This window comes from Anabrus simplex, chromosome 1 (genome assembly GCF_040414725.1).
Source record: "Anabrus simplex isolate iqAnaSimp1 chromosome 1, ASM4041472v1, whole genome shotgun sequence".
Classification (NCBI taxonomy): domain Eukaryota; kingdom Metazoa; phylum Arthropoda; class Insecta; order Orthoptera; family Tettigoniidae; genus Anabrus; species Anabrus simplex.
The window spans coordinates 523,772,539-523,796,067 of record NC_090265.1 but is presented as its reverse complement, the minus strand read 5'-3'; the positions used below and the strand labels follow the sequence as shown (position 1 = coordinate 523,796,067).

Sequence of the window (23,529 nt, the reverse complement as noted above, 5' to 3'; positions counted from 1 at the left end):
TTCCAGAAAGCTGAGAGTGGAGCGGTCTGCAGTATGATCTTCAAAGAATATTTTGTGTCTCAAATGGAGAGAACAAAAGACATCCAATTCCTTTCAATTAAATATGAGACTGCAGATGTCAGGGCTACTGAAAAATTGAAAAGAAAGTGTGACCAACAACCAAGGGAAGGAAGAAAGAAAGAAAGAAAGAAAGAAAGAATGAAAGAAAGAAAGAAACCAAAATTGTGCCTTGAATAACAGAATGGTATGAAAAGTAGAGACTTGCAGGACCAAGTAACAGAACCATTCCCTGTTATGAGACGAATGGTTAAGGGATAAAAAAAAATATTTTTTATATACTTTACATTTGTTTGTTTAATGCATTTGTTTTTTCATGCATCTCTTCTAAATGTACAGAAGAAACCCTTCACGGACTTTCATATGGCTGTGGCAAAACAACTACTAATTTCAGCTACCAGAGTACAATGGGTTAAGACAGCCCAATTCTGACAATACACCCTTAAGATTACAGAGAAAAGATTAAGACGTATTTTCCAGCTCAGCAAAAAAAAAAAAAAAAAAAAAAAAAAAACCACTTGGTAATGAAAAAATTGTGAAGTGCCTCTACATGTGCCTGAATTTTTAGTGGTTTACCACACAAAATCTTTGTTTTGATGTCTTAAACGAATTCAATGCTCCACTGAAAACTGTGCTTGAAAATTCTGGTTGCTATTCCATTTATGGTAGTTATTTTAAAGTGGTGCACAGCAATTCTGACTGGGTGGCTTGCTCATGTCCAGGAAGATTCCGATTTCTAAGTGAGCATCTGGGACCGTTAAATGAGAAGCGACTGGGTTAATTAAAAGGGTATTCAATTCTTAGGCTTTCTGTGAGAACACACTTTCTCTTCAGTATTTCCATATTTTTTAAGGCATATTACTACTACTACTATGCAAGCAATGAAAATAATTTTTTTCAAGTTCCATATTGACTATGATATTTATAAGAAAATGTATAATTTCCACCTGTTCAATACCATGTACAATAAAATAACTATCAGATTAGTTAACATTTTTAAGTGAACATATTTCAACTCTGAGCCATCATCATCAGCATTAAAAAACGTATTTTGTCATGATCATTGTGATAATTTTAATTGTGTCGTTTTTAACATATGTACATTCGAACATCCGAGACATCGTACAAGGACTGAACATTTTAATATGTATACTCCAGCTAAATTTTATTTTTGTACATTATTTTAATCTAATTTTACGATGGCCAATCACTATGCTGGAGTATACAATAAATCTGACTAATTACACAGCAGAGCATCGTTGTATCCAGCAAGCTGTGCTTAGTTATTACCACATCCGCTAGATGCTAGTTCCATTATTCTTGCAAATGACAGCACTGCCAACCGATAAAGATTTTTATAAAAAAGTCATCAATTTTAAATTCCAATTTCTGATATTTCATATGATAATTGAGGCATTGAGCGAGAGAATGAGCTATTTATTAACCTAACCATTGCGGTTTAATTGACAGAGCCATATAGCGAGTCTGACATAGTGTATACATAAGTCTTCTTTTCTTAATACTGCAGAATGGGTTGATTCGATTATCGTTTGTGTTTACATCTTTCTGGATTAGGTGGCAAATATAGGTAATCAGGTCCCAACAGGCAAATGGAGTGATAAGATATGGGTTCTGGTCTTAATGGGCAAATAATAGGAGTTCAACTGGCTTGCATGTTCCCCAATGATAGCAACAGAAGTTAAGGTCAACTTTATTTACAGACAAACAGACTATTCAGTAAATCTTTTATAAGTTTTTACAATAAATTAGAGTAGTTTCCTGGTGTCTGGATTATAAGTCAGGCTTTATTTTTAGTTTATAGTGGAGTGAAAAGCTACTATACTAATAAAAGATTTTTCGAGGATAGGTGGTCTTAGCCGGAAGAAGCTGCAATATTTTAATGTAGGCGTAAACTTTGAGTTGGGAGATCTGAGTAGTTTTTAAGTGAAGGAGATGCTTATTTTAAGAAAATTTGATTTACATATAGTTTTAAATGCTTGAGTTAATAGACAAGGCTGGTATGTTAATAGGATTGTATATCGAACATTGTATATCATTAATCGACACACAGATTTTAATTTGGAGGTGTATAGGTTAAACGTTTTAACATGTTGTAAGAGGACATGTCAATAGATTTATTGATGTTTAATAATAGGTAGGTCCAAGAGATATTTGGTAGTTTATGAACCGCTGAATAAGAGAACATAAAATGTTCTAAACATGTGCTGTGTGTAACGTTGAAATAAATCATTAAGTAATTTGAAGTATTGACAGGGCTGATTTGAAGTATAATAGTGATTTTCACAGGTGACTAGAGTAAGCTATTATGAGAATTTGGCAAATTTGAGTTATTGGTACCCTCGTGTAGGGCATAGATTCATATTTCAGTGTGCAAAATATCAAATACCTCTGTTGGCTTCATTCCTTCTTTTTTTTACAATCTGATTTACGTTGCACCGACACAGATCTTATGGTGATGATGGTCTAGGAGTGGGAAGGAAGCGACTGTGGCCCTAAGTAAGGTACAGCCCCAGCATTTGCCTGATGTGAAAATGGAAAACCACAGAAAACCATCTTCAGGGCTGCCAGAGTGGGGTTTGAACCCACTATCTCCCGAATGCAAGCTGATAGCTACGTGACCCAAACCGCACAGCCAGCTGCTTGGTCACTCCTTTTTTAAAGAACCTACTTCAGGCGAATTGCTAATCTCACGTTTATACTGTGAGATAGTGAGCTATGCCAAGCAGATGGAGGCAATCGTGATGTACGCTGCCTGTCAGCTACGCAAGCTGGCCAATAGCTGTACCTGTTCCCAAGCGCAGGTTAGTTGTGTACAATACGATGGGTGGTGAAGGATAAGTAAGAGTGAGTAGTTGTGAAAAAAAAGAAAAAAAAATTACGATAACAGGAAAAGAAAACTGGCTTAAGTGTTTAGAAACTTAGGAGTTGAGGATATCAATGATAAAACGAACAAGGTGGCTCCTGCAAAGCAGCAAGGTGTTGGAAGTAAATGCAGGATGCAGTCATTGGCAGCTAAGTGAGCTGCTGTAAATACCACAAACTTATATAAACTGAAAAAGAATATATATATATTCGTATTCTGTGTGTTCTATAAAACTAGTGACTATGGTGCACAAAATATTTTTTATCTGAACTGATAAGTTGGCAAGTACTGTATGTGGTAGCATTTACTCAAAGAAAGAATTAATGACAATTCAAGAAAAAGGCAAGTATCTCTTGCATATTCTGTGAAAAACTCCCATCCTATAGAAAAAAAAAAAAACCCTCGTGTCCTCATCCCGTCGTGGTGCAGCTCTTTTTAGGCACACCCGGAGGTGAGTTGCATGTACTATTTTAACCACATATCAGCCCTCCTGCCATTCTTAAATTTCTGGCAGTACCGGGAATCAAACCCGGGCCTCCGAGGACGGTAGCTAATAACACTAACCGTTATGCTAGGCGGACAACCTATAGGAAGAAAATTAATGAAGCTAAATATAAGGATCTGATGTCTCTTCTACCATATGTACCGCAGAATCACCATGCTTTATACCATGCACTCTAGCTGGACGACTCTAGTACAGCTGAGGACGTTGAGGAGGACCCTTATATCTGAAGGTACTGAAATATTTTGTTTCCCATGGCATGAGTTCAATATTTGATTTAATTGAAGATCTAAATACCTTTCGTGAAGGAACGAGAGATCTGTAATGAAGGTGATTTTTGGGTAAGTACTGAGTTAGACTGATAGGAAAGGGGACAGAAGGATAGAGTAGGTTTTTTCCATGTGATATTGTAGTTAGTTGTAGGAAAGAAAACTATGATAAAGACAAGGAAAAGGAGCTGACATTACAGAGCAGAAGAATTTTTTTTTCTTTACGTCGCACCGACAATATGTCTTATGGCGACGTTGGGATAGGAAAGGCCTAGGAGTGGGAATGAAGTGGCCAGCATTTACCTGGTGTGAAAATGGGAAACCACAGAAAACCATCTTCAGGGCTGCCGACAGTGGGGTTCGAACCCACTATCTCCCGAATACTGGATAATGGCCGCACTTAAGCGACTGCAGCTATTGAGCTCAGTAGAATCTATTTTTAATGCAAGGTTAGTTTGTTTGCAAGTGAAAAGGACCTACGTAGACAGTTAAATGATGGAATTACATGTTGTAAATAATTTTCCTAAAGCATTTGAAATGTATACTTTGAGTGGTGAACAATAAAGTATATGTTAACAGGTACATTTTCTCTTTATCAGGGCAAGCACAGAACTTAAAATATCTCATTTCCATCTACTTCTAGCATAGCCCATTGTCTCACTCACTGCCTCAACAGTTAAGTACATTCATGGTCACTGCAAATTCACAAAATACAGGAAAGAAAAATTATCAGGATGCCAGGCCACAACTTCAAAATACGGGATGATCCCATAAAATACAGAACATAAACGAATCGTAGTATAATATGTACAGCTTGCATAGAGAGTTTACATGATTTCATGGAACTCAACAGTGTGAAAGAAGAGAGGATGCTGAATGGAACCAATATGAACCATAGAGTGTATCCTGACATTGCATGTTTCTCATAAGAACAGTGGTTCCCAAATTTTTCACATTCACAGCTCCCTTACCCAGCAGTGGTGCCCTAATTTTTTTCCCATGTTTTTCATTTACCACCGATCTGAATTTAGAGGTGTCAGCCAGGTAACAGACTCCCTATCAATTATTTACCTAGTCTTTTCTTTGATTTCAAAGAAGTTGGAAATTTATTCAATACCTCCCTTCGTAAATTATTCCATATCCTAATTTCTTCCAACATTAGAGAACATCATGTCATATCAAAAAAGACTCGGTCAACACCCTAAATCACTATCTCTATTGTACATAGGTCACGGCATTTTACAGAATCCGATTTGTGCTATTCACAATATTATTGTGGGTCATTTTATTTTATACAGCAGTATGTACTTTTCTAATTATTTGACTTCCATTTAGAATTCAGGATCCTCATAATCACACTCAATTTGTTAACTGATGTCATCTTAGAAATGAGAGAGAGTATATGCCGCAATTTGTCCTCTTGAATTCCAACTTTCTCTTCATATACAATTTTCCTACTTTCAAAAACTCTGATCAAGCTTATTCATCAACTAATGTCAATCCACACCATCTCTCCACTGACAGATCATACCACTTAGTCAAGCAGTTTGTCTCCTTACTCTCAAGTCTTGTCAGCCTAAACATTGTAAGATTTTGGTTACACTACAGTACTTGTTTGTCAGATATCACCCAGAACAAATCATGCTACTTTCCTTTGGATCTTTTCCAGTTCCCAAATTAAGTAATCCTGTTGGGGGTCCCAGACACTGGAACCATTCTCTAATTGGGGTCTTATCTTTGACTTATACACCCTCTCTTTTACATCCTTACTACAACCTCTATATCCCCCGATACCCATATGAAGAGATATGTAACCCTTAATCACCACCTTGTTAATGTGATGATCCGAACGAAGATCTTTCCTTATATTATCACCCAGGTAGGCTACTTCATGATCCCCATGAGGTACTTTCACCCCATCCACACAACAACTAAAACAGAAAGGAATGTTTCTCTTTGTAAAAATTATAAACTGATTTTTCACTCATTTACCATCATGCCATTGCCTGCTGTCCATCCCCGAACATCTTTGGGGTCTTTTGACCTTTTTATTACTCTACGCAGAGTAACATAATCTGCAAAAATCTTTATGTGCGATTCCAGTTCTTTACTCATATCATTTATATATATGTAAAGAAAATACAAAGGTCCAGTAATACTGCCTTGACGAACTTACCTCTTGATCATTACAGTATCAGATAATGCTTCACCTACTCTATTTCTCTAAGTTCTGTTTTCTAGACATTTAACCACCCATTCAAATACACTTTTGGCTAGTCCAATAGCCCTTATTTTTGTCTGTAGTCTCCCATGCTGTATCAAATCAAATGCCTTTGATAGGTCAATAGTGATACAGTCCACTTGAGCTCCTGATTATCTGCTATATCTTGCTGGAATTCTCCAAGTTGAACGTCACTGGAATAACCTTTTCTAAATCTGAACTACCTTCTATCAAACCAGCTGGTAATTTTACAAATATGTAATGTACCACAGTTACAATTGTGAAGTCTTGTTATTCTAATGATTCTTGCATTTGTTTTTGGGTAGATTACTATTCAAGGTAGGGAAATGCAGTTTAGCAATAATTTAGTGATTTAATGTAGCAGAAAGACCTACGACATATTTATGTTTATAAATGACTTGGACAATGGTCTTTTCTCACACATAGAATCATTTCACTCACTCATACAACACAACAATTGCCTGTTATAAACGTTTTTTCAAAAAGATGTGATTATTTTTAAATTATTACAAACTCATGGTATATTTCTATTCAATCTCACTGTCTGAATCAGAAGGACGAGTCTGTAAACAACAACAGCAACAACAACAACGACACAACATATTAATGATAATAATAATAATAATAATAATAATAATAATAATAATAATAATAATGATGCTACCCGCAGGTAGCAGGTAGGGTCCCTCTTCGGAGGCAGCCCTGCCCAGGGAGTGGTGCCCCTGTCTATGCGGGTCCCAGAACACACTGATCCGGTGTGTATCATCTGGTAAGGGTCTCAGCTCAGGGTTATGAGTGAAGACCTCAACGGAATCTACAGCGAAGTTGAACTACGGAATGGTGGACATTGTGGAAGAGGCAGCCCAGTACTCAGGGAATAATATGAGTACACTATTTATCAGCAGCGTTTGTCTCCCATGTTAGGAGCGGCTGCAAGGTGCTCGGTCAACGGTCTCCAAGGCGGAAGAGGAATCTTAACTCCCAAATGCAATAAGAGCAGAAGAATAGTGCAGTAAACCACGAAAAAAAATCATAATTTCGGACTAACAATCCAATCTTACTTTGGAAGCTAATTCCTTCCTTCACAAATCATAACTTCATTCACAAGATGGAAATGTCGCTGAAAGAAAGCACTAACCCAGGTGGCAGCTCGGCAGAGAAATCCACCATTGCACTATGCAATGCAACGGGACCTAGGGTTCTGGGAAGTCCCTACATCTGCGAGAAAGATGATTCAGAGAGTCTTGAAACACCTTCCAAACTTAAATTCATGAATAAATATTTCATTGGAACGATAAAATCACTCACCTACCAGAGTTGGAAAGCAAAAAGAACTAGAAAAGCTTTTGGACAAAAAACCAAATCCAGATCCTAGCTGTACAAGAGACAAGATTCCTGGAAGAATACAACATAGACATCAACCAATACATACTCAAAGGAAAGCCAGTGATTAGAACAACCACCAACATGCCTCTGCTCAGAACCTGTTTCTACATAAAAAAGAAGGTAATAAACAATATGACAGACTTCACATCAAAATCTGAAAGATTGTCTCTACTAATTATTAAATGCAAGAATAAGAGGTACACTCTCATGAACTGTCACGCCCCGATCAACGAAGACAGCAAGAAGAACCCACAGAAAGTTGAGGACTTCTGGGATCTTCTGAAAACTGAAATCGCCTGGTTACCCAAGAGCAACGTAAAAATCCTGCTGGGGGACTTCAATGTGCAGATTGGGAAGGAGCGAAAACACAGATGTAGGGGAATATCCAACATATAGGAGGACAAACAAGAGTGGGGAAGGCTCATTGGACTCTGCAAAGCTTTTCAGTTGAAACCAATGTTAACACACTTCAAGAAACTCCAGGAAAAATCAAAGACATGGGTAATTCCAAATCCCGAACTAGAGGAATTCCAATTGGATCACATAGCGATAACAAGGAAAAACTCAAAGGAGGTGATGGACATCAAAGTGGTTAGGAACGGTGAATTCGATTCATATCACTATCTCTCCAAAGTTAAAATCAGTTTTCTGCCAGTAGGACCAGCAGAAAGGGGAACTGGCAAGAACTATGCATGGGAATCAATGAAGCTGCAAAGAAAACACTCGGACAGGCTAGGAGGAAAGATAAATATGGTGGAATGAAGAGTGCAAAAAAATGTTCCAGAGAAAAGGAACACATGGAACAATTCAGGCAACAGAGGATAGGAACATCCAGGATATTTCGGAGGACTAAATGATCATTTGAAAGAGCTCAACTGGAAGAGATCCAGACTGATTTTATCAAGAACAATTCCAGAAACTTTTATCAGACTTTCAAGAGCAAACTTGAAGGATACAAAGCGCCAAGTTTGAGCTTCAGAAACAAACGCGGTAAAATTGGACTGAACAACCAAGAAAAGTGAGATATTAGCCAGATACTTCCACACACTCTTGAATTGTCCTTTCCCAATCTCCAAAGTAGAATTTCCAGACATACCAGAGAACTCAGATGATGAACCACCAACAAAGGAAAAAGTCAAGGAAGCCCTTGAAAACCTCAAACTACAGGGCAAGTGGAGAGGACTTGATAATGGCAGAAATGTTGAAATGGGCAGAACCAGAAATCTTGGATGCTCTTCACCTAATCATCAAGGAAATCTGGGAGAAGGAGACAATCCCAGAAGAAGGAAAACAGCCATTATCCATCTGCTGCACAAGAAAGGGGGCAAACAGGATGTCAACAACTATAAGGGCCCTCCCAACTGCCTATAAAATCCTCTCAAAATTGCTTCTTAATAGAATAGAGACGAATCTGGACCAACAACTAGGGGAATACCAAGCAGGGTTTAGGAAAGGCTGCTCCTATATTGAACAAATATTCAACCTGAAGTCAATACTCTGCCACAGAATGTTGAGTGATAAGAAAATTATGGTGTCGTCTATAGACTTCAAAAAAGCCTTTGATTTGGTGGACAGAGAGGCCTTGGATAAGATCATTTAGGGAATTTGGAGTCAAAACTAAACTGGCAAATATAATCAGAGACCCTAACAGACACAACCTCCAAGGTAAAATTCTTCAGGCATCTCTTGCAATCATTTGAAATCAAGACAGGCATGAGGCAAGGCGATGGACTATCCCCCACTCCTATTCAACTGTGTCCTAGAAAAGATGGTGAGAATATGGAACTCAGAACTCTAACAACAAGGGATAATCCCGATCTGTCTAGGGAGAAAATCAGGAGGGATTAAAGTCAACTGCTTGGCTTTCACTGATGATTTTGCTATACTATCAGAAAGTCCAAAGGTCGCAACCATCCAGATTAACCTCTTGGAAAGAATCGCCAGCCAAATAGGACTGAGGATCTCAGCAGAAAAGACCAAATTCATGATGAACATCAAAGATGGACCAAAATTCCTGGAAACAGAGATAGGACAGATAGAAAGGGTCAAGAAGTTCAAGTGCCTTGGTGAAACCATACAGGAGAACGTACTAGAAAAGCTGCAGTGGAAGATTGGATCTCAAAAGTGGAGAGAGAATATGGCTTGACAAAAGCATCTACAATAAGAAGTGCTTATCCTGGAATTCCAAATGAAAACATTACAACACCATGGTCAAAACAGAAATGCCTGTATGCCAGTGAATGCCTCTCCATGAACTACAAGCTGGAGAAGCTAGAGGTCCTGAAAAAAGAATAATCTTCAGAAAAATTATGGGAGCTGTCCAAACTGAAAGTGGATGGAAACTTTGGAGCAACAAAGAAGTTTACCAGAAGGTGGAAATAAAATCAGAGACCATGAGGAAAAGGAGACTGGTGTTTCTCGGACATCTGTATAGAATGAACGCAAACAGACTTACCAAACAGATATTTGATTACTTCTGGGGAAAAAAAAACTACAGCATGGATTAAGGAAACGAAGAAGGAAGCATCTCAGAAGTCTAATTGTTAGAAAGGAATACGTTTAGGAAAATGGTGAAGAATTTGGAAGGAATTCAAGCCGCAGGAAGAACTAAGAAGACCGGAAGAGCCTGGACAGATGAACAACGGAAGCAGGCCAGCGAAAGCATGAAGGAGTACTGGACACAGAAAACTCCGCACGAAGAGAAAGAAATGAAGTTGTAGCATAATCCTTAGTGGTCCATTTGCTTGTAATAATAATAATAATAATAATAATAATAATAATAATAATAATAATAATAATAATAATAATAATTACATGACTTCAGCTTCAATGGGCAGGTATTTGAACTTAACACCATCTAATCTGCCTGTGCATCAATTTTGACGTTCCACTTTACCACTCAATGGAAGAATAAACCAGATCTCTTGGACAACCTGTGGTTAAGTTTACTAAATTCTGTCAGGTAAACACCAAATTTATCACAAGGGATCTTTCACATGCAGACATCATATGACATGGAGTATTTATTTTTTGTTTCTGTCTGTCAACAATCCAACTCACTCTGCCATGTATGAACCTGCAACCTTGAGATTTGGAGGCAGAAATTCCATCATTGATCCACAGAGGGAATTATGTTCATGGTATCTTTATGTTATAGATATTGCAACATAGGTATTGTTACGTGCTCAAGCGACTGTCAGCCTTGTCGTAGTCCCTTCGGTATTGCCTGGAAGGGGATGACTATACCAGCTCGGAGAACTTCCCAGCCCACCCAAGGACATGCCACGGCCCATTCTCTATTGTTCCCTTCATCTAGTTTCTCCATGTGATTTCTGGAAGATATGATGGGAAAGTTCAATCTCCAGCTGAACACTGAATGTTCTAGTGCTCCAACATCGAGGTATAAATACAAGGCCCCTGCAGGCGAGTTGTTGTTGTGGTGTTGGACAGACCAAAGTGTAGGTGCAGGCGACAGAATGAAAGACTACTGTGTAACTCTGTGGACTGAGGATTGTCGTGAGCCAGCGAGGAAACGCGTTATAGTGAGTGCAAGGATAAATGGACCTGTGTTAATGTTCCCTGTTGTATCGTCTTGCTGTTGAATACTGTTGGGCTGTTTAGTTGTTCACTGCATAGAACTGTGTAAAGAACTGGACCATAAGTGGAGTCGAACCAACAAACAGTCGTTGCGTGTTGTATAGCCAGTGTTCAAATCCAGCTGTCTACACACAGCGGCTGTAGGATGTGACTGGACTTTGGGAAAGTGAAAGTAAGAATTATAGACGTTCCCAGGTAGCAACCAGCTGGGTGTGTGTACAGAAGAGAGATTTGTAAATAGACTAGTAATTAGTGTGGCCATTCATAACTGATTAGAATTGTTTGTGTTTAAATACACTGCTGTTTGTAGAAAGTTAAACACCAAGACCGAGAGCTGTGATCACAATGCGATTTATTCCACATATTAGGGACATGACAAGACACAAATAATTACAATTACAGAACTGTACATGCACGGTGACCATGGAAATTCAGTACGACGTAGCGCCACCACGTGCTGCAATCAGAGCCGCTAGACGTCGTGGCATGGAATCAAAGAGCACCTGAATATGCTGCTGGGGAATACTCTGCCACGCGGTTTGTAGGCATGTGCATAAATCATAAACAGTGGCTGCAGGAGGACCTGAACGAACAAGGTGTCGACCGACCATATCCCAGACATGTTCAGTGGGTGACATATCCTGAACGGGCAGGCCAGGGAAGCAGTGGTATCCATCGTTCTTTGAAGAAGGCTTGCAAATTTCGCACCACATCCGGCCGGGCATTGTCCTGCTGGAATATGGTGTCTGGAACGGCCTGCAGGAGGGGCAGTGCCTCGGGCTGTAAAACCTCTCTGATGTAGCGGTAGCTGTTCAGATTGCCCTCAAGACGTAGGAGATGAGATCACATGTTATAGGCAATTGCGCCCCAAACCATCACACTTGGCGTTTGTTTGCTATGCCGTTCAACATTACAGTCTGCCCGATGGCGTTCACCACGGCGACGTCTAACGCGTATGCGGCCATCACTGTAGGACAAGTTGAAGCAGGACTCGTCCGAAAACACTACATTTTGCCACTCAGCACGCCAGTGTCGGTGTTCACGTGCCCATTGCAGTTTACGGCATTGGTGGTTGCTGGTCAATGGAAGCCGGAGCAATGGCATGCATGCCACCAGTGCGGCCCTCAGAAGACAGGGTCGAACCGTCGATGCAGACATCCCCACACTCTATGCTTAAAGTAAAGTTACGTGACTTACAAAGATTTTACTCGTCAATGTGAACACTTCTGTTACTTTTATCATAATTTGCATATACGGTTTTTCACTTTTATCTGTCATTCCACCACCATCCCATCCTTCTAGATCCTCTCTCATTTCTCCACATTATTTTACTTTATTTTATCACTATGTCTTTTACTGTTGTAATTTGGCTAGGCTGATGATGGTTCACAGTGGACCGAAACTAGTACCTATTAATATCATTGTAATGTTTTTGTAAAACATCAAATGATTTTTTAGTATTGAGAAGGTGGAATATTAACATTTTGTATTTACTTTAAGCATAGTCTCAACTCAATACGGAACCTAACAATGAAGTTTATTACTTTGAATCCCCACACCCGTTGCAGTGCTCCAACGTCGAGCCAACACCGTGGACAAAGCTGTTCTGTCGTTACGGCCAAGCGGACAAGATGGCGGTCATCTCGCTCTGTGGTCACATTGTGTTTGCCAGTACCCTGTCGGTGCTGTGTACGGCCTTCTTCTCTCCACTGGTTACTGTTGAAGCAGCGTACCCTGTACGAGCCGCAATGTCACGGAATGACAGACCCATCTCCTGGAGCCCTATCATTCTGCCCCGTTCGAAAGCACTCACATGCTGATATTCCCTCCTGTGATGTCAGCAAGGTATAGTGGCACTTAGATACACGTTTCCACTTCGTATGATGACTCCGGACTGACTGAGCGTTGCATAACACTGCCCTGGCCGGTCACACACAGAAGGACACTGCTGGCCTATGTGCACGCCATCTCTCTGCAATTTAAATCACTTATTATGGTTCCACTGTTCTACACGTCCTCCGATTTTGGTGTGTTTCAGACCATTGCTTCTGAGTGTTTCACTTTCTACAAACAGCAGTGTATGTGGGTGTGCATTTATTAGGCCAACCTGAAATAAATTAAGGTAATGAAAGAGATATTTTATATTCATATCAATATACTTCTTTTTCAAAACTGAGTTTAGCTCTATACTTCAACAGCTATTAGGCCTACAGATAAACTTAGTTTACAAAGGTAGGAGGTAGCAAACTGAACCACTGAAGCACTGAGCATGAAAAAGCTTCCAAGTGGATTCGCCCAATATTCTTCAGTATGGTATTAAATTTACTGGGCTCCCAGATAGGAAATATAATAGGGTGATAAATGACAACAGAATTGACACTAACCCATAGAGACTCTTGAATGAACTATAAATACCAAGCCTATGCAGATGTCTTCATTTTATCATTTCTAAGTACTGAGTAGTACACACAGGACAATATCCTTGGCACAGTCCTTTCCAAAGTTCAATGTTGCCCCTGGAAGCTGTGTCACATTTGGGAACCACTATTATGAGTACTGCTGATAGAGAGTTCCACAAATAAATATGCTCAACGATGCTATTGGGCATGTGTTCAAATAAATTGTTTTCTTTTCTTTTTTTTTGCTAGTGGCTTTACATCGCATCGACACAGATAGGTCTTATGGTGACGATGGGATAGGAAAGGGCTAGGAGTTGGAAGGAAGTGGCCGTGGCCTTAATTAAGGTACAGCCCCGGCATTTGCCTGGTGTGAAAATGGGAAACCACAGAAAACCATCTTCAGGGCTGCTGACACTGAAATTTGAACCCACTATCTCCCGGATGCAAGCTCATAGCTGCGGGCTCCGAACAGCATGGCCAACTCACCCGGTAACACAATAGTTAAGAGCAAAGTAGTAATAGTAGGATACCTGAGTTAGATTCAGTTGGTCTTCACTTCAAGCAGCTGAGGATAGTTCTCTACTATATTCAGGAGGATGCCATCAATATAAGCTCGGAGCTGCGTGTTGACTTCTTGCTGTTCCTTTAAGGCACTCCGCATCTGTAAAGAGATATACTGGCATTCAGTTGTTAAATATTTGAAAATGAAAATCAGATTTTCGAAAAACACAGTGTAAATAATTGTATGCCATTATGAATCATTAGACCAAGTGCCAGAAGTTGGTTTTGATATATTTGTGTAACTTTTGGCTCATATGTAAATTCGAAGAATAATAATTTGGCTGAATCTGGTATTCCTGGTGTTGCAGGATAATACACTGTACCTTCTCTTCAAATTTCAAAATGTTTATGCTCACAGTAAATATAGCTTTACAGAAAATAACAATTAAGTCTACTGATGCAATTTAAGGTTATGCATCATTAGACCAATTGTCAGAAATTGGTTTAGAGATATTCGTGTTAAACTTTTGGTTTAAGTGTAAATTCAAACAAACATCATTTCACTAAATCTGGTATTCCCAGTGTTGTAGGATAATGGATTGTACCTTCTCTCCAAATTTCAATATTTTTATACTCACAGTACATAGATTTTAAAAAATGGCACTTAGTCTACTGATGCAATTGAAGGCATTTCTCACGCATGAAAAAACCCACAATACCAGCACCAATAACCTCTTACTGTTGAGAATCTGCTGAGTCGGATTAAAAAAATAATGCAACCACAATTGTGTTCCAAACCCGAATATCCTACTGTCTGGGCATGCGTGCTAATTTCTTGAACCACCGTGAACCACACCACAACTCCAGCACATTATTATTATTTTTTGCTAGGGGCTTTACGTCGCACCGACACAGATAGGTCTTATGGCGACGATGGGATAGGAAAGGCCTAGGAGTTGGAAGGAAGCGGCCATGTCCTTAATTAAGGTACAGCCCCAACATTTGCCTGGTGTGAAAATGGGAAACCACGGAAAACCATTTTCAGGGCTGCTGATAGTGGGATTCGAACCTACTATCTCCCGGATGCAAGCTCACAGCCGCGCGCCTCTACGCGCACGGCCAACTCGCCCGGTCAGCACATTATTAAAGTCCTAGACAGAGAGACTACCAGGGGAGCTATTCCCTACAGTCATTTCTATAACCCTTTTCTGATTTGAGGAATTTAATCTGAACTGAGCCAAATAAATACAAATGTTCATAAACGAGCCATTGTCGTCTACACAATGCAATGTCCATCATTTTTTTATGGATTTTCTTTCAAGTTATGTTCTGACAGTGTAATACTGACAAGATATTTTTGAGCCTATAAGTAAGTTTTGTCCTTTAGACAACCATTAGTAGCTAAGTAGAAGGGCATTCTCTTAAACTAAGTAAAGGATATGAAGGTCTAAAAAATTAAGCAATTCTAAAAGAAAATATTGACTTTTTAGTTACTTATCTCAGTCAAATAAAATATTACATCAGAATATACGATTAAAAACCAGTATTTATTCCCATAAATTCACACAAAGTACTGGACAGGTAATAATTTGTTACGATCTGTTCATTTAAACTGTAAATCAGAATCTTCACTGAATCCATCTTATGTCATCCACAATGTCAGAATCTTCTGCAAGTTTATGGTAAAATTGTTTGGTATCTGCAGGTATTAGGTGCATCAGCAATTTAAGGCCACCAAGTCTGGCTTCAGAGATAGGTTTCCCATACGGCCACAAAGGTGTTAATGCCTGATGAGAGGGAACTTTAGTTTCCTGTGTCTGCCTCAGTCTTGAGTTAGAGATTTTCTTCTTCAGATTCACCATCAAAATTAGTTTTGACATACATAGCAAATGGCCATGATTTCAAGAATGGATTGCCTTTAAATTTTGCCAGTTTATCTTGCAACAGACCATCTTTTTTATGATTCAAGATGATTTTCCTTGTCCTTCTCCTTACTTTTGGAAACCATTACTGAACTTTGTAATAAATCACTCAATGTACCACCACGTCAATAACTTAGTACTATCGAAAACGCAGGCTCACGCGCTGTCATCCATGATGCAATGTGAGGAATGTGGTGCTTGGTCTAATGATGTAAAATAGAACGTTGTGTTGTCTACTGATGCAATTTACAGTTGAACCGACTCCCACTATGTCGCTTAGGTTTTCGATTAACTGACACCTAATGCCCTCTTGCAATGCTGTGGGGATTTTTTTTTTTTACAAGTAGTTTAATCTTCTCTATACATGATAGTGCTAAAATCATTTTAAGAAAATGGTGCTTAGCCTACTGATCCATAATTGCATCCACTGACTCCACTAAAGCTATATGCAAGTCTTCAGTAAATATAGAAAGAAATATGAAGTGTGAACTAAAATATGAAATGTGAACCAAATGCGTTTCAGTTTACCAATTGCTATTTTTAATACATCCTATGAAAATTTTGATGAAATCTTTAACAGCAATGAAGTCTGGATGTCCTGATCAATTTTCAAGAAAGAATAAAATTCCAGATCAAGTTAATGAATTAGACAGGAAGAGAGGCACACAACAAGAAATCAATGATAGCAAAACCATAAAAAGAACTAGAAAAACAAGAGCAAGAGGTAATATGGTTTACAGATTTAAAGATCTTCAGCTTGGCAAAATATATTCAAGGAACAAGAAAGAAAGTATCTTGATCTCAATAAAGCTGGAAGAAATTAATTCATAAAGCATTATATAGTTTCATTCCAATTTATGCACCTGAGAAAGTGGCAAAATGCTAGGACAATATGATCATTCCTACACCTAAATTAAATCAATGTAACCAAATGCAAGTATTTTCAAACAGTTTTACATGCATCAAAACTATTAGTGAAATTATTATAAAGTGAATAAAAACAAAATAAGCCCTCAGAGAAACTCTGTTTGAATTTTAGTCACGATGACCAATAAAATTAGATTGGAGATTTATAACTGTTGGCAGAACAAGACAGAAATCTTTGTTTATAGCACCAATGATTAAGCTTTCCATAGGGTTTCATGGGATGAATTACTCTAAATATTTGAAACAATATGGCAATTTGAATAAAGGTTTGTAAATGAATCAGGATGCTGCTATCTCAATCAATGGAGAACTGATCCAATCCTAATTAAAAGTTTGTTTTTCCTTCTCTATTTCTTTAATGTCTTTCTACTGTGTTCATGGCAGAAAAAATATTTAAGAACTGCAAAAGGAGGAATAAACCCTGAGGTTTAGGGGTAATGAGCATGTCTCTTGCTGATTTCCAGCCAAGTCAAGGATTTTTATCCGGACTTTGAGGCTGGTTTAAGATGATCTCAGCCTACATGAGGAGCTATATGACTTAGATAGCATTTCTGGTCTAGAAAGCCAAGAATAATAGCGCGGGGAGGATTTGTTGTGCTGACCACACGTCACCTTCTAATCTTCACGCTGAGTAGCGATTGTTTGATAGGCCTAGACTCGTCAAGGCTGTAGCGCCATAGGGTTTGGTTTGGTTTGGTTTAGTTTTCTAGCAATTCTAGTTGCATCTGGAATATTACAGATGTGACGGTATCAAGTACCAGCCAGGAAGAAGGGAAATGAAACAAAAAGATCTTTAAAATAGTGAGGGAGAGTCCGAAGACTACATTGGCATTGACATAAATGAATTCATAAATAAATTCATAAATGACTATGGGCCAAAAAACGATACAGCTAGGCCTCAAAATAAGTTCATCTCTACTGTGTCAAGTTGTATGGATAAAGAAATACAGTACTTTGGGTTGAAGAGAATAGCTCAAGACGTGATCTAATGGGGAGCAGCAATATGCACTTCACGACCAGTCCTTAGTAAATCTCTAGTAAATTTTAAGAAAAGCTCTCTGAGAAGACATTTCATAAAGGAAGAAATATTAGACCCTTGATTGCATGAAACAAGGAATATTTCTCATGAAATATATATGTTCACAAAACTTTTCTACATCTTTTTTGAGATACTTTACCACTATAATTAATTCCTGAGAAATAATCCAAGAGCTTTCACCTCAAAATGGAGGCAAGTCAGCAGTAAGTTCAGTTTAACAAAAAAGAAAACACATCATGCCTGAGATGAGGTTTTCAACTTCCAGGATTCCAGCAAGATACAGATATAGCAGATATTCTGGATTCAGGAAGTCAAATGGAATGCATTGCTACTGACCTATCCAAGGGATTTGATAGGATCGACCATGGGAGACTATTGATGAAAATGAGAGTTATTGGACTACACAAAAGAGTGACTGGTGGGTGGCTATATTTCTAGAAAATAGATTTCAGAGAATTAAGGCAGAAACACACTACTGTCACCTCAGGTGAGTTCACACATATTGTGTCACAATCTAACCTGTTCAGAAAGATGTGCTATACCTTTTCCACACTGTACAAAATGTAGAGTGATCACACTGCAGCTCTTGTCATGGCTGTTCACATCGGCTGACGTCATTGTGAAGTAGAATTTGACACGGAGCACAATTTTTGCTCTAGCACATATTTGGTGACATGAGGTGTGAATAGAAGCAGTTTCTTCTAGTGATATGGAAGAAATCTCTGTGATAAGGGTTCAATGAACTAAATAAACCAGTAATTGCAGAACAAGGCATGGGACAAAATAGGAAAGTTCCCAGGTGACAACTAAAATGAAATAATGAAATAATTTTAATAGGCAGTCGGTGAAAACAACCACCTACATTTATGATAATACACTTATCTTAAGCATACAGCTAGCTAACTTTTGATCGGTACAGATAGCTTCTCGAAAGCTCCCTGACTGATGGTTGAGGCGCCAGCCTTCTGACTCCAACTTGGCAGGTTCGATTCTGGCTCAGTCCGGTGGGTGTTCAAATACAACAGCCTTGTGTCGGTAGATTTACTGGCCCATTAGGGAACTCGTGCGGGACTAAATTCCAGCACCTCGCCATCTCCGAAAACCGTACAAGTAGTTAGTGGGACGTAAAGCCAATAACACTGCTTTGGGATCTGGAGGCCGACGCAGAGTCGAACTGCATGCGATTACCGCTAATGAAATTAAATAGTACGCATAAGATGTTAAAACATCAAGGAAATATGGAACTGCACAGAACAGTTATGATCAGAATCCTAGTGCCCGAGAATGAGACAAAGTAATGGTTGAATTGTTAATGCCAACACTTAGAAAAATAAAACTGAATTGAATGCGCATTGAAAAGAAAAAGCGCACGCAAGAAGCGCGATTTGGAAGGAAATACATCAAGGTTTTAGTATCAACTAAAGAAGAACGAGATATTATACTCTTATACATGTAAAATACATATATAATTTTAATATTAATATTAAAAGAATTTCATTGAATACAAAAAACACAGCAAGACTCACCTAGCCAAATCATAAGAAGAGGGCACTGAACAGGCCTTGGCTTATAAGAAAAAAGATTTGACTAGAATACACAATACCAATATAAATGGTCTGTTATTGGACATTATAAATTTTCCAGCTAACTCATTCCTGGTTGCCAGCGTTTCGTCCCAGTGTGCTAAGTTGGGCTCATCAGTAGGTAAATAGCACACCCACCAAGATGCATGGCTAGTGCATACGGGAATCAACATCTATATCATAGAATACACCATTTTAGCTAAACAAATACAACTAGCAATTACAATTGAGATAATTACATAAAGCTGAAGCAGACATATTGGTAGTCTGCACAGAATTAAGAAAACATAAAAATCTATCTAAGCCGATACAAGAAGGCTTTGCATTTGTGAATGTTTTCACTAATCCCTTCTATGATTTTGTATTTCCCAATTGCGCAAGACACCTACGTCATGGACCTGTAAAGAAGAATATGGGGGAGCTGTCTGGAGGAAACCCAGCCAATTTGATGGGCAAAGCAGAGCTCGATTCCCGAGGAAATCCCAATGACTGACGGCAGAACAACAAGGCTGACCAATAAAACTGATGGCTAAACAGAATTAACACAATCTCGGCAGGCAGAGAATAACATAAGTTTCAGAGTAATATCAATTGAATTCTATAGTTTTCATGCATTGTAGATTGTTTGTATTTTGATTATCATGTGATAGATCATTTATATCTTCGAGACATATCAATCTAAGCTATTTCCTCATGAGTGACCTAATAGTGTGTCGTTTTAAGGAAGGAATTAAGCAGTCTTCTTAAGAAAATAAGATCATATCCAATTAGGGAAGAGACTATATTATATGATAGTGTGATTTCTATGATATCAATCAGTTATAGTTCGTTTTTTGCTAGTGGCTCTACGCCGCACCAACACAGATAGGTCTTACGGCGACGATCGGATAGGAAAGGCCTAGGAGTTGGAAGGAACCGGCCTTGGCCTTAATTAAGGTACAGCCCCAGCATTTACCTGGTGTGAAAATGGGAAACCACGGAAAACCATCTTCAGGGCTGCCGACAGTGGGAATCAAACCCACTATCTCCCAGATACAAACTCACAGCCGCGTGCCCCTAACCGCACAGCTAACTCGCCCGGTATCAGTTATAGTATATCATGCCATAACATGTGTGAAATATTTTAAGAATAAAATGCTGTAGGAAGTTAGGGGAAATGTAGAATATAGTATTTAACAAATATAAATTACCTATTGCCATAAATGAGCGAGATAAGGTTAGATTTAGATATACAGATAGACGGAAGACATGTTGATATTGAAAATGTAAATAATGATCTGGAGATTTATTTATTTTAAAGATGAAGAGAATGTTTGCGTAGCCCATGATTGCTACATAGGTACAAAACTGATCTTATTCTTTATGCCAAGTTTATGAAAAGTTGAATATGAACAACGAAAGTCATTGTCCTTGAAATCAAAGATAAACTTACGATAAAATGAAGAATGTTTTGTGTGAGCAAGCCTGAACAATTAATTTAACTGGATTTAACTCACGTGAATTTGTAAATAACTTATTTCTTTTATTTTCTTGTGTAATGTTGGACAAATATGAAGTGGCTATCCATTTCAATGACGATTACATTAATTCATACGACGACTAATGATTACATAAACAAATAATTTTAAGACTGTGATCAGAATGAATTGATTAATTTTGGGATTTTTAAACAGATACTTTACAATATGTCCATCATATTTTCTTTTCATAAATAAATTTTAGTAAATAAGGCATGATTTAATATCATTTATAGTTAGTTAGAACAGTACATAAGTTAGAGTTAAGGTAACCCAATTTATGATAACCGATATCACTACTCAACATTTGGTGGAAACGTCCATCAATATATACTTTTTTTGATCGAAGAAAATGCATACTTGCGTATCTGCATCATCTGGAATCCACGTAAAAATAAAAAAATTATTAAAAAATTTAAAATTTTCTTCGATATTTACCCTGAGATGCCTACCGACCTGGCTGGAGTTTTCTTCGACGCCAATCATCTTGGATGCGGGAGACGGCGCAATAGCTACTACTTTCCCAATCCTAGCCCTTCCCTATCCTTGTGGCACTGAAAAACCTTTTGATGTGCTAGTGCGACGTTAAATCACTAGCAAAAAAATAACTTCATTAAAACAGCCACATATAGCCCAACAGATGCCTGGCTTACTGTGCCGTCTGGTAGAGTAAAATGGGACGTTGAAACTGAAGTGCAAGCAGCTTACATGGTGTTAAAATGCCTGCACATGGTAGCCAAGTCCATACGATATGATGATCTACACAAGCTTGCCAGTTCTGTTTCCGAGGCTTATACCTTTATGTTTACATTGCAACCGAAGGTTCTCCCTCAAATCTGCAAGTTTCTTTCTAAAGAAGAATTCTTTGAGGTTTATGTCTCCTTCCTTTAGGTCTTTGTGCACTTCTTTAAGCTAACGGGTGAATTTCAATTAGATTTTGTGTTCTCCTGGACAAAACTCGAACACAAACAGTGGAAATGTTGCAGCAAGCTTACAGAGAGGAAGCCATGGTAAAGACGCAAGTTTTTGAATGGCACATACGCTTTAAGGAGGATAAAACTGATCTTGAGGATGCTCCACGCCCCGGAAGACTCTCAACTTCGATAACCAACATCAACGTGAACACAAGTGATGTCATGTTGTGGGAAGACCGCCGTTTAACCATTGACCAGATTGGTGGAATGATAGATCAGCCGAAGACATTATACGCATTGTTCTAGGGCATAGAAAAGTCTCAGCAAAGTAGGTGCCACGTGTAATGAATGTGAATAGATTTTTTGGACAGGGTTATTACATGTGATGAGTCCTGGTTCCATCATTATGACCCAGAGACAAAACAGCAAAGTGCCCAAAGGAAACATCCTTCCAGTCCAAGACCCAAAGAGGCAAAAATTCAGGCAAGTGCAGGAAAAGTCATGCACTTGTCTTTTTTGATAAGGGTATTGTGTACGATCATGTAGTGAAAAAGCAATGTACTGTTACTGCTGTGAAGTGAAAGGGGCGACTGAAAAGAAAAACTGTAGAAAAAAGACCAAACTTTGCTCAGACGGGAGGGATCCTGCACCAGGACAATGCTCATGCACTTCGGGCAATCAAGACGCAAAACACAATAACTGATTTGGTCATTGAGGTGATGCCACATCAACCTTATTCACCTCTGCCTTATTTACTGGACCTAGCACCATGCGACTTCTACCTATTTCCTGAAGTGAAAAAGGAACTTCGGGGTAATCATTTTCAAAGTGATCAAGAAGTAAACAATACAATTTCAGATATACTCAACAGACTATCAAGAAAGGGCTTTGGGGAGTGTTTTGAACAGTGGACTGAATGCTGGAACCATTATATGTATTGTGTCTGAGGGAAAATACTTTGAAAGTCTGTAAGTGAATTTGAATAAAGGTAGCATAAAAGGTTGCTGTAATAAAATCATTCCGGTTGTTTTTTGACACCTCGTAACTGCAATTATGGCTCAGTGAGGAAAAGCAACTGGAAACTACCTCAGTCCTCATTTTCCTAGTATGCCTCTTCAGGGATGCTTAGGCCATCTATGACAGCTAATGGTAGAGCTGTTGAGAATCCAACCACCCTTTGGGCTGAGGACTGAACATACAGTATATATATATATATATATATATATATATTTTAAACATATTGATTATAGCATGACAGATTTTTGTTGTATAGAGGCAAAATCAGAAAAATAAAAATAAATAAAATACAATTTAGTTGTAGTAATGAATTTGGGATACTGTTGAAGAAAATCATAGAACATTTTGTTTTATCACATATGTTTTCATATCACTTAAATTATACTTATTGAAATATTTTCCAGCATTTACAATCTTGGTAGGACCCCAAATACATTGTTGTTTGAACAGACTCAGGGTATTTGAGCTTAAAAGCCAACATCATTTGCAGGCAGTCCAAAGGTGCATAAACTCTGTAGTTTAACTTACCAGAAGAAGAATACCAATAAACAATAAACTGTTATTTATATTTAAAAAATTGTTTATGCATTTATATGGCATTTGAGGTGGTGGTGGTGGTGATTGTTTTAAGAGGAAGTACAACTAGGCAACCATCCTCTATGGCATTTGAGGGTAATTTCACATTGTATCGTGGTTTTAAAACATATCAAAAAGTGGTTTACAGGTTGTGAAACATGAAAATACAGAAGAACCTACAGGCCTTTATAAGCATT

At 38.4% G+C, this 23,529-nt stretch overlaps 1 protein-coding gene across 3 annotated transcripts in view; it reads right to left on the bottom strand.

The window, feature by feature from the left end:
* nuf (rab11 family-interacting protein nuf) overlaps nt 1–23,529 on the bottom strand; it is a 415,530-nt gene that overhangs the window by 4,687 nt on the left and 387,314 nt on the right. For all 3 annotated transcript variants that reach the window (XM_067135454.2, XM_067135456.2, XM_067135455.2), the window contains one exon: nt 13,867–13,997. In XM_067135454.2, the coding sequence (XP_066991555.2) occupies nt 13,878–13,997 (120 nt within the window). In that variant the 3' untranslated portion in view covers nt 13,867–13,877. The remainder of the gene's footprint in view (nt 1–13,866; nt 13,998–23,529) is intronic.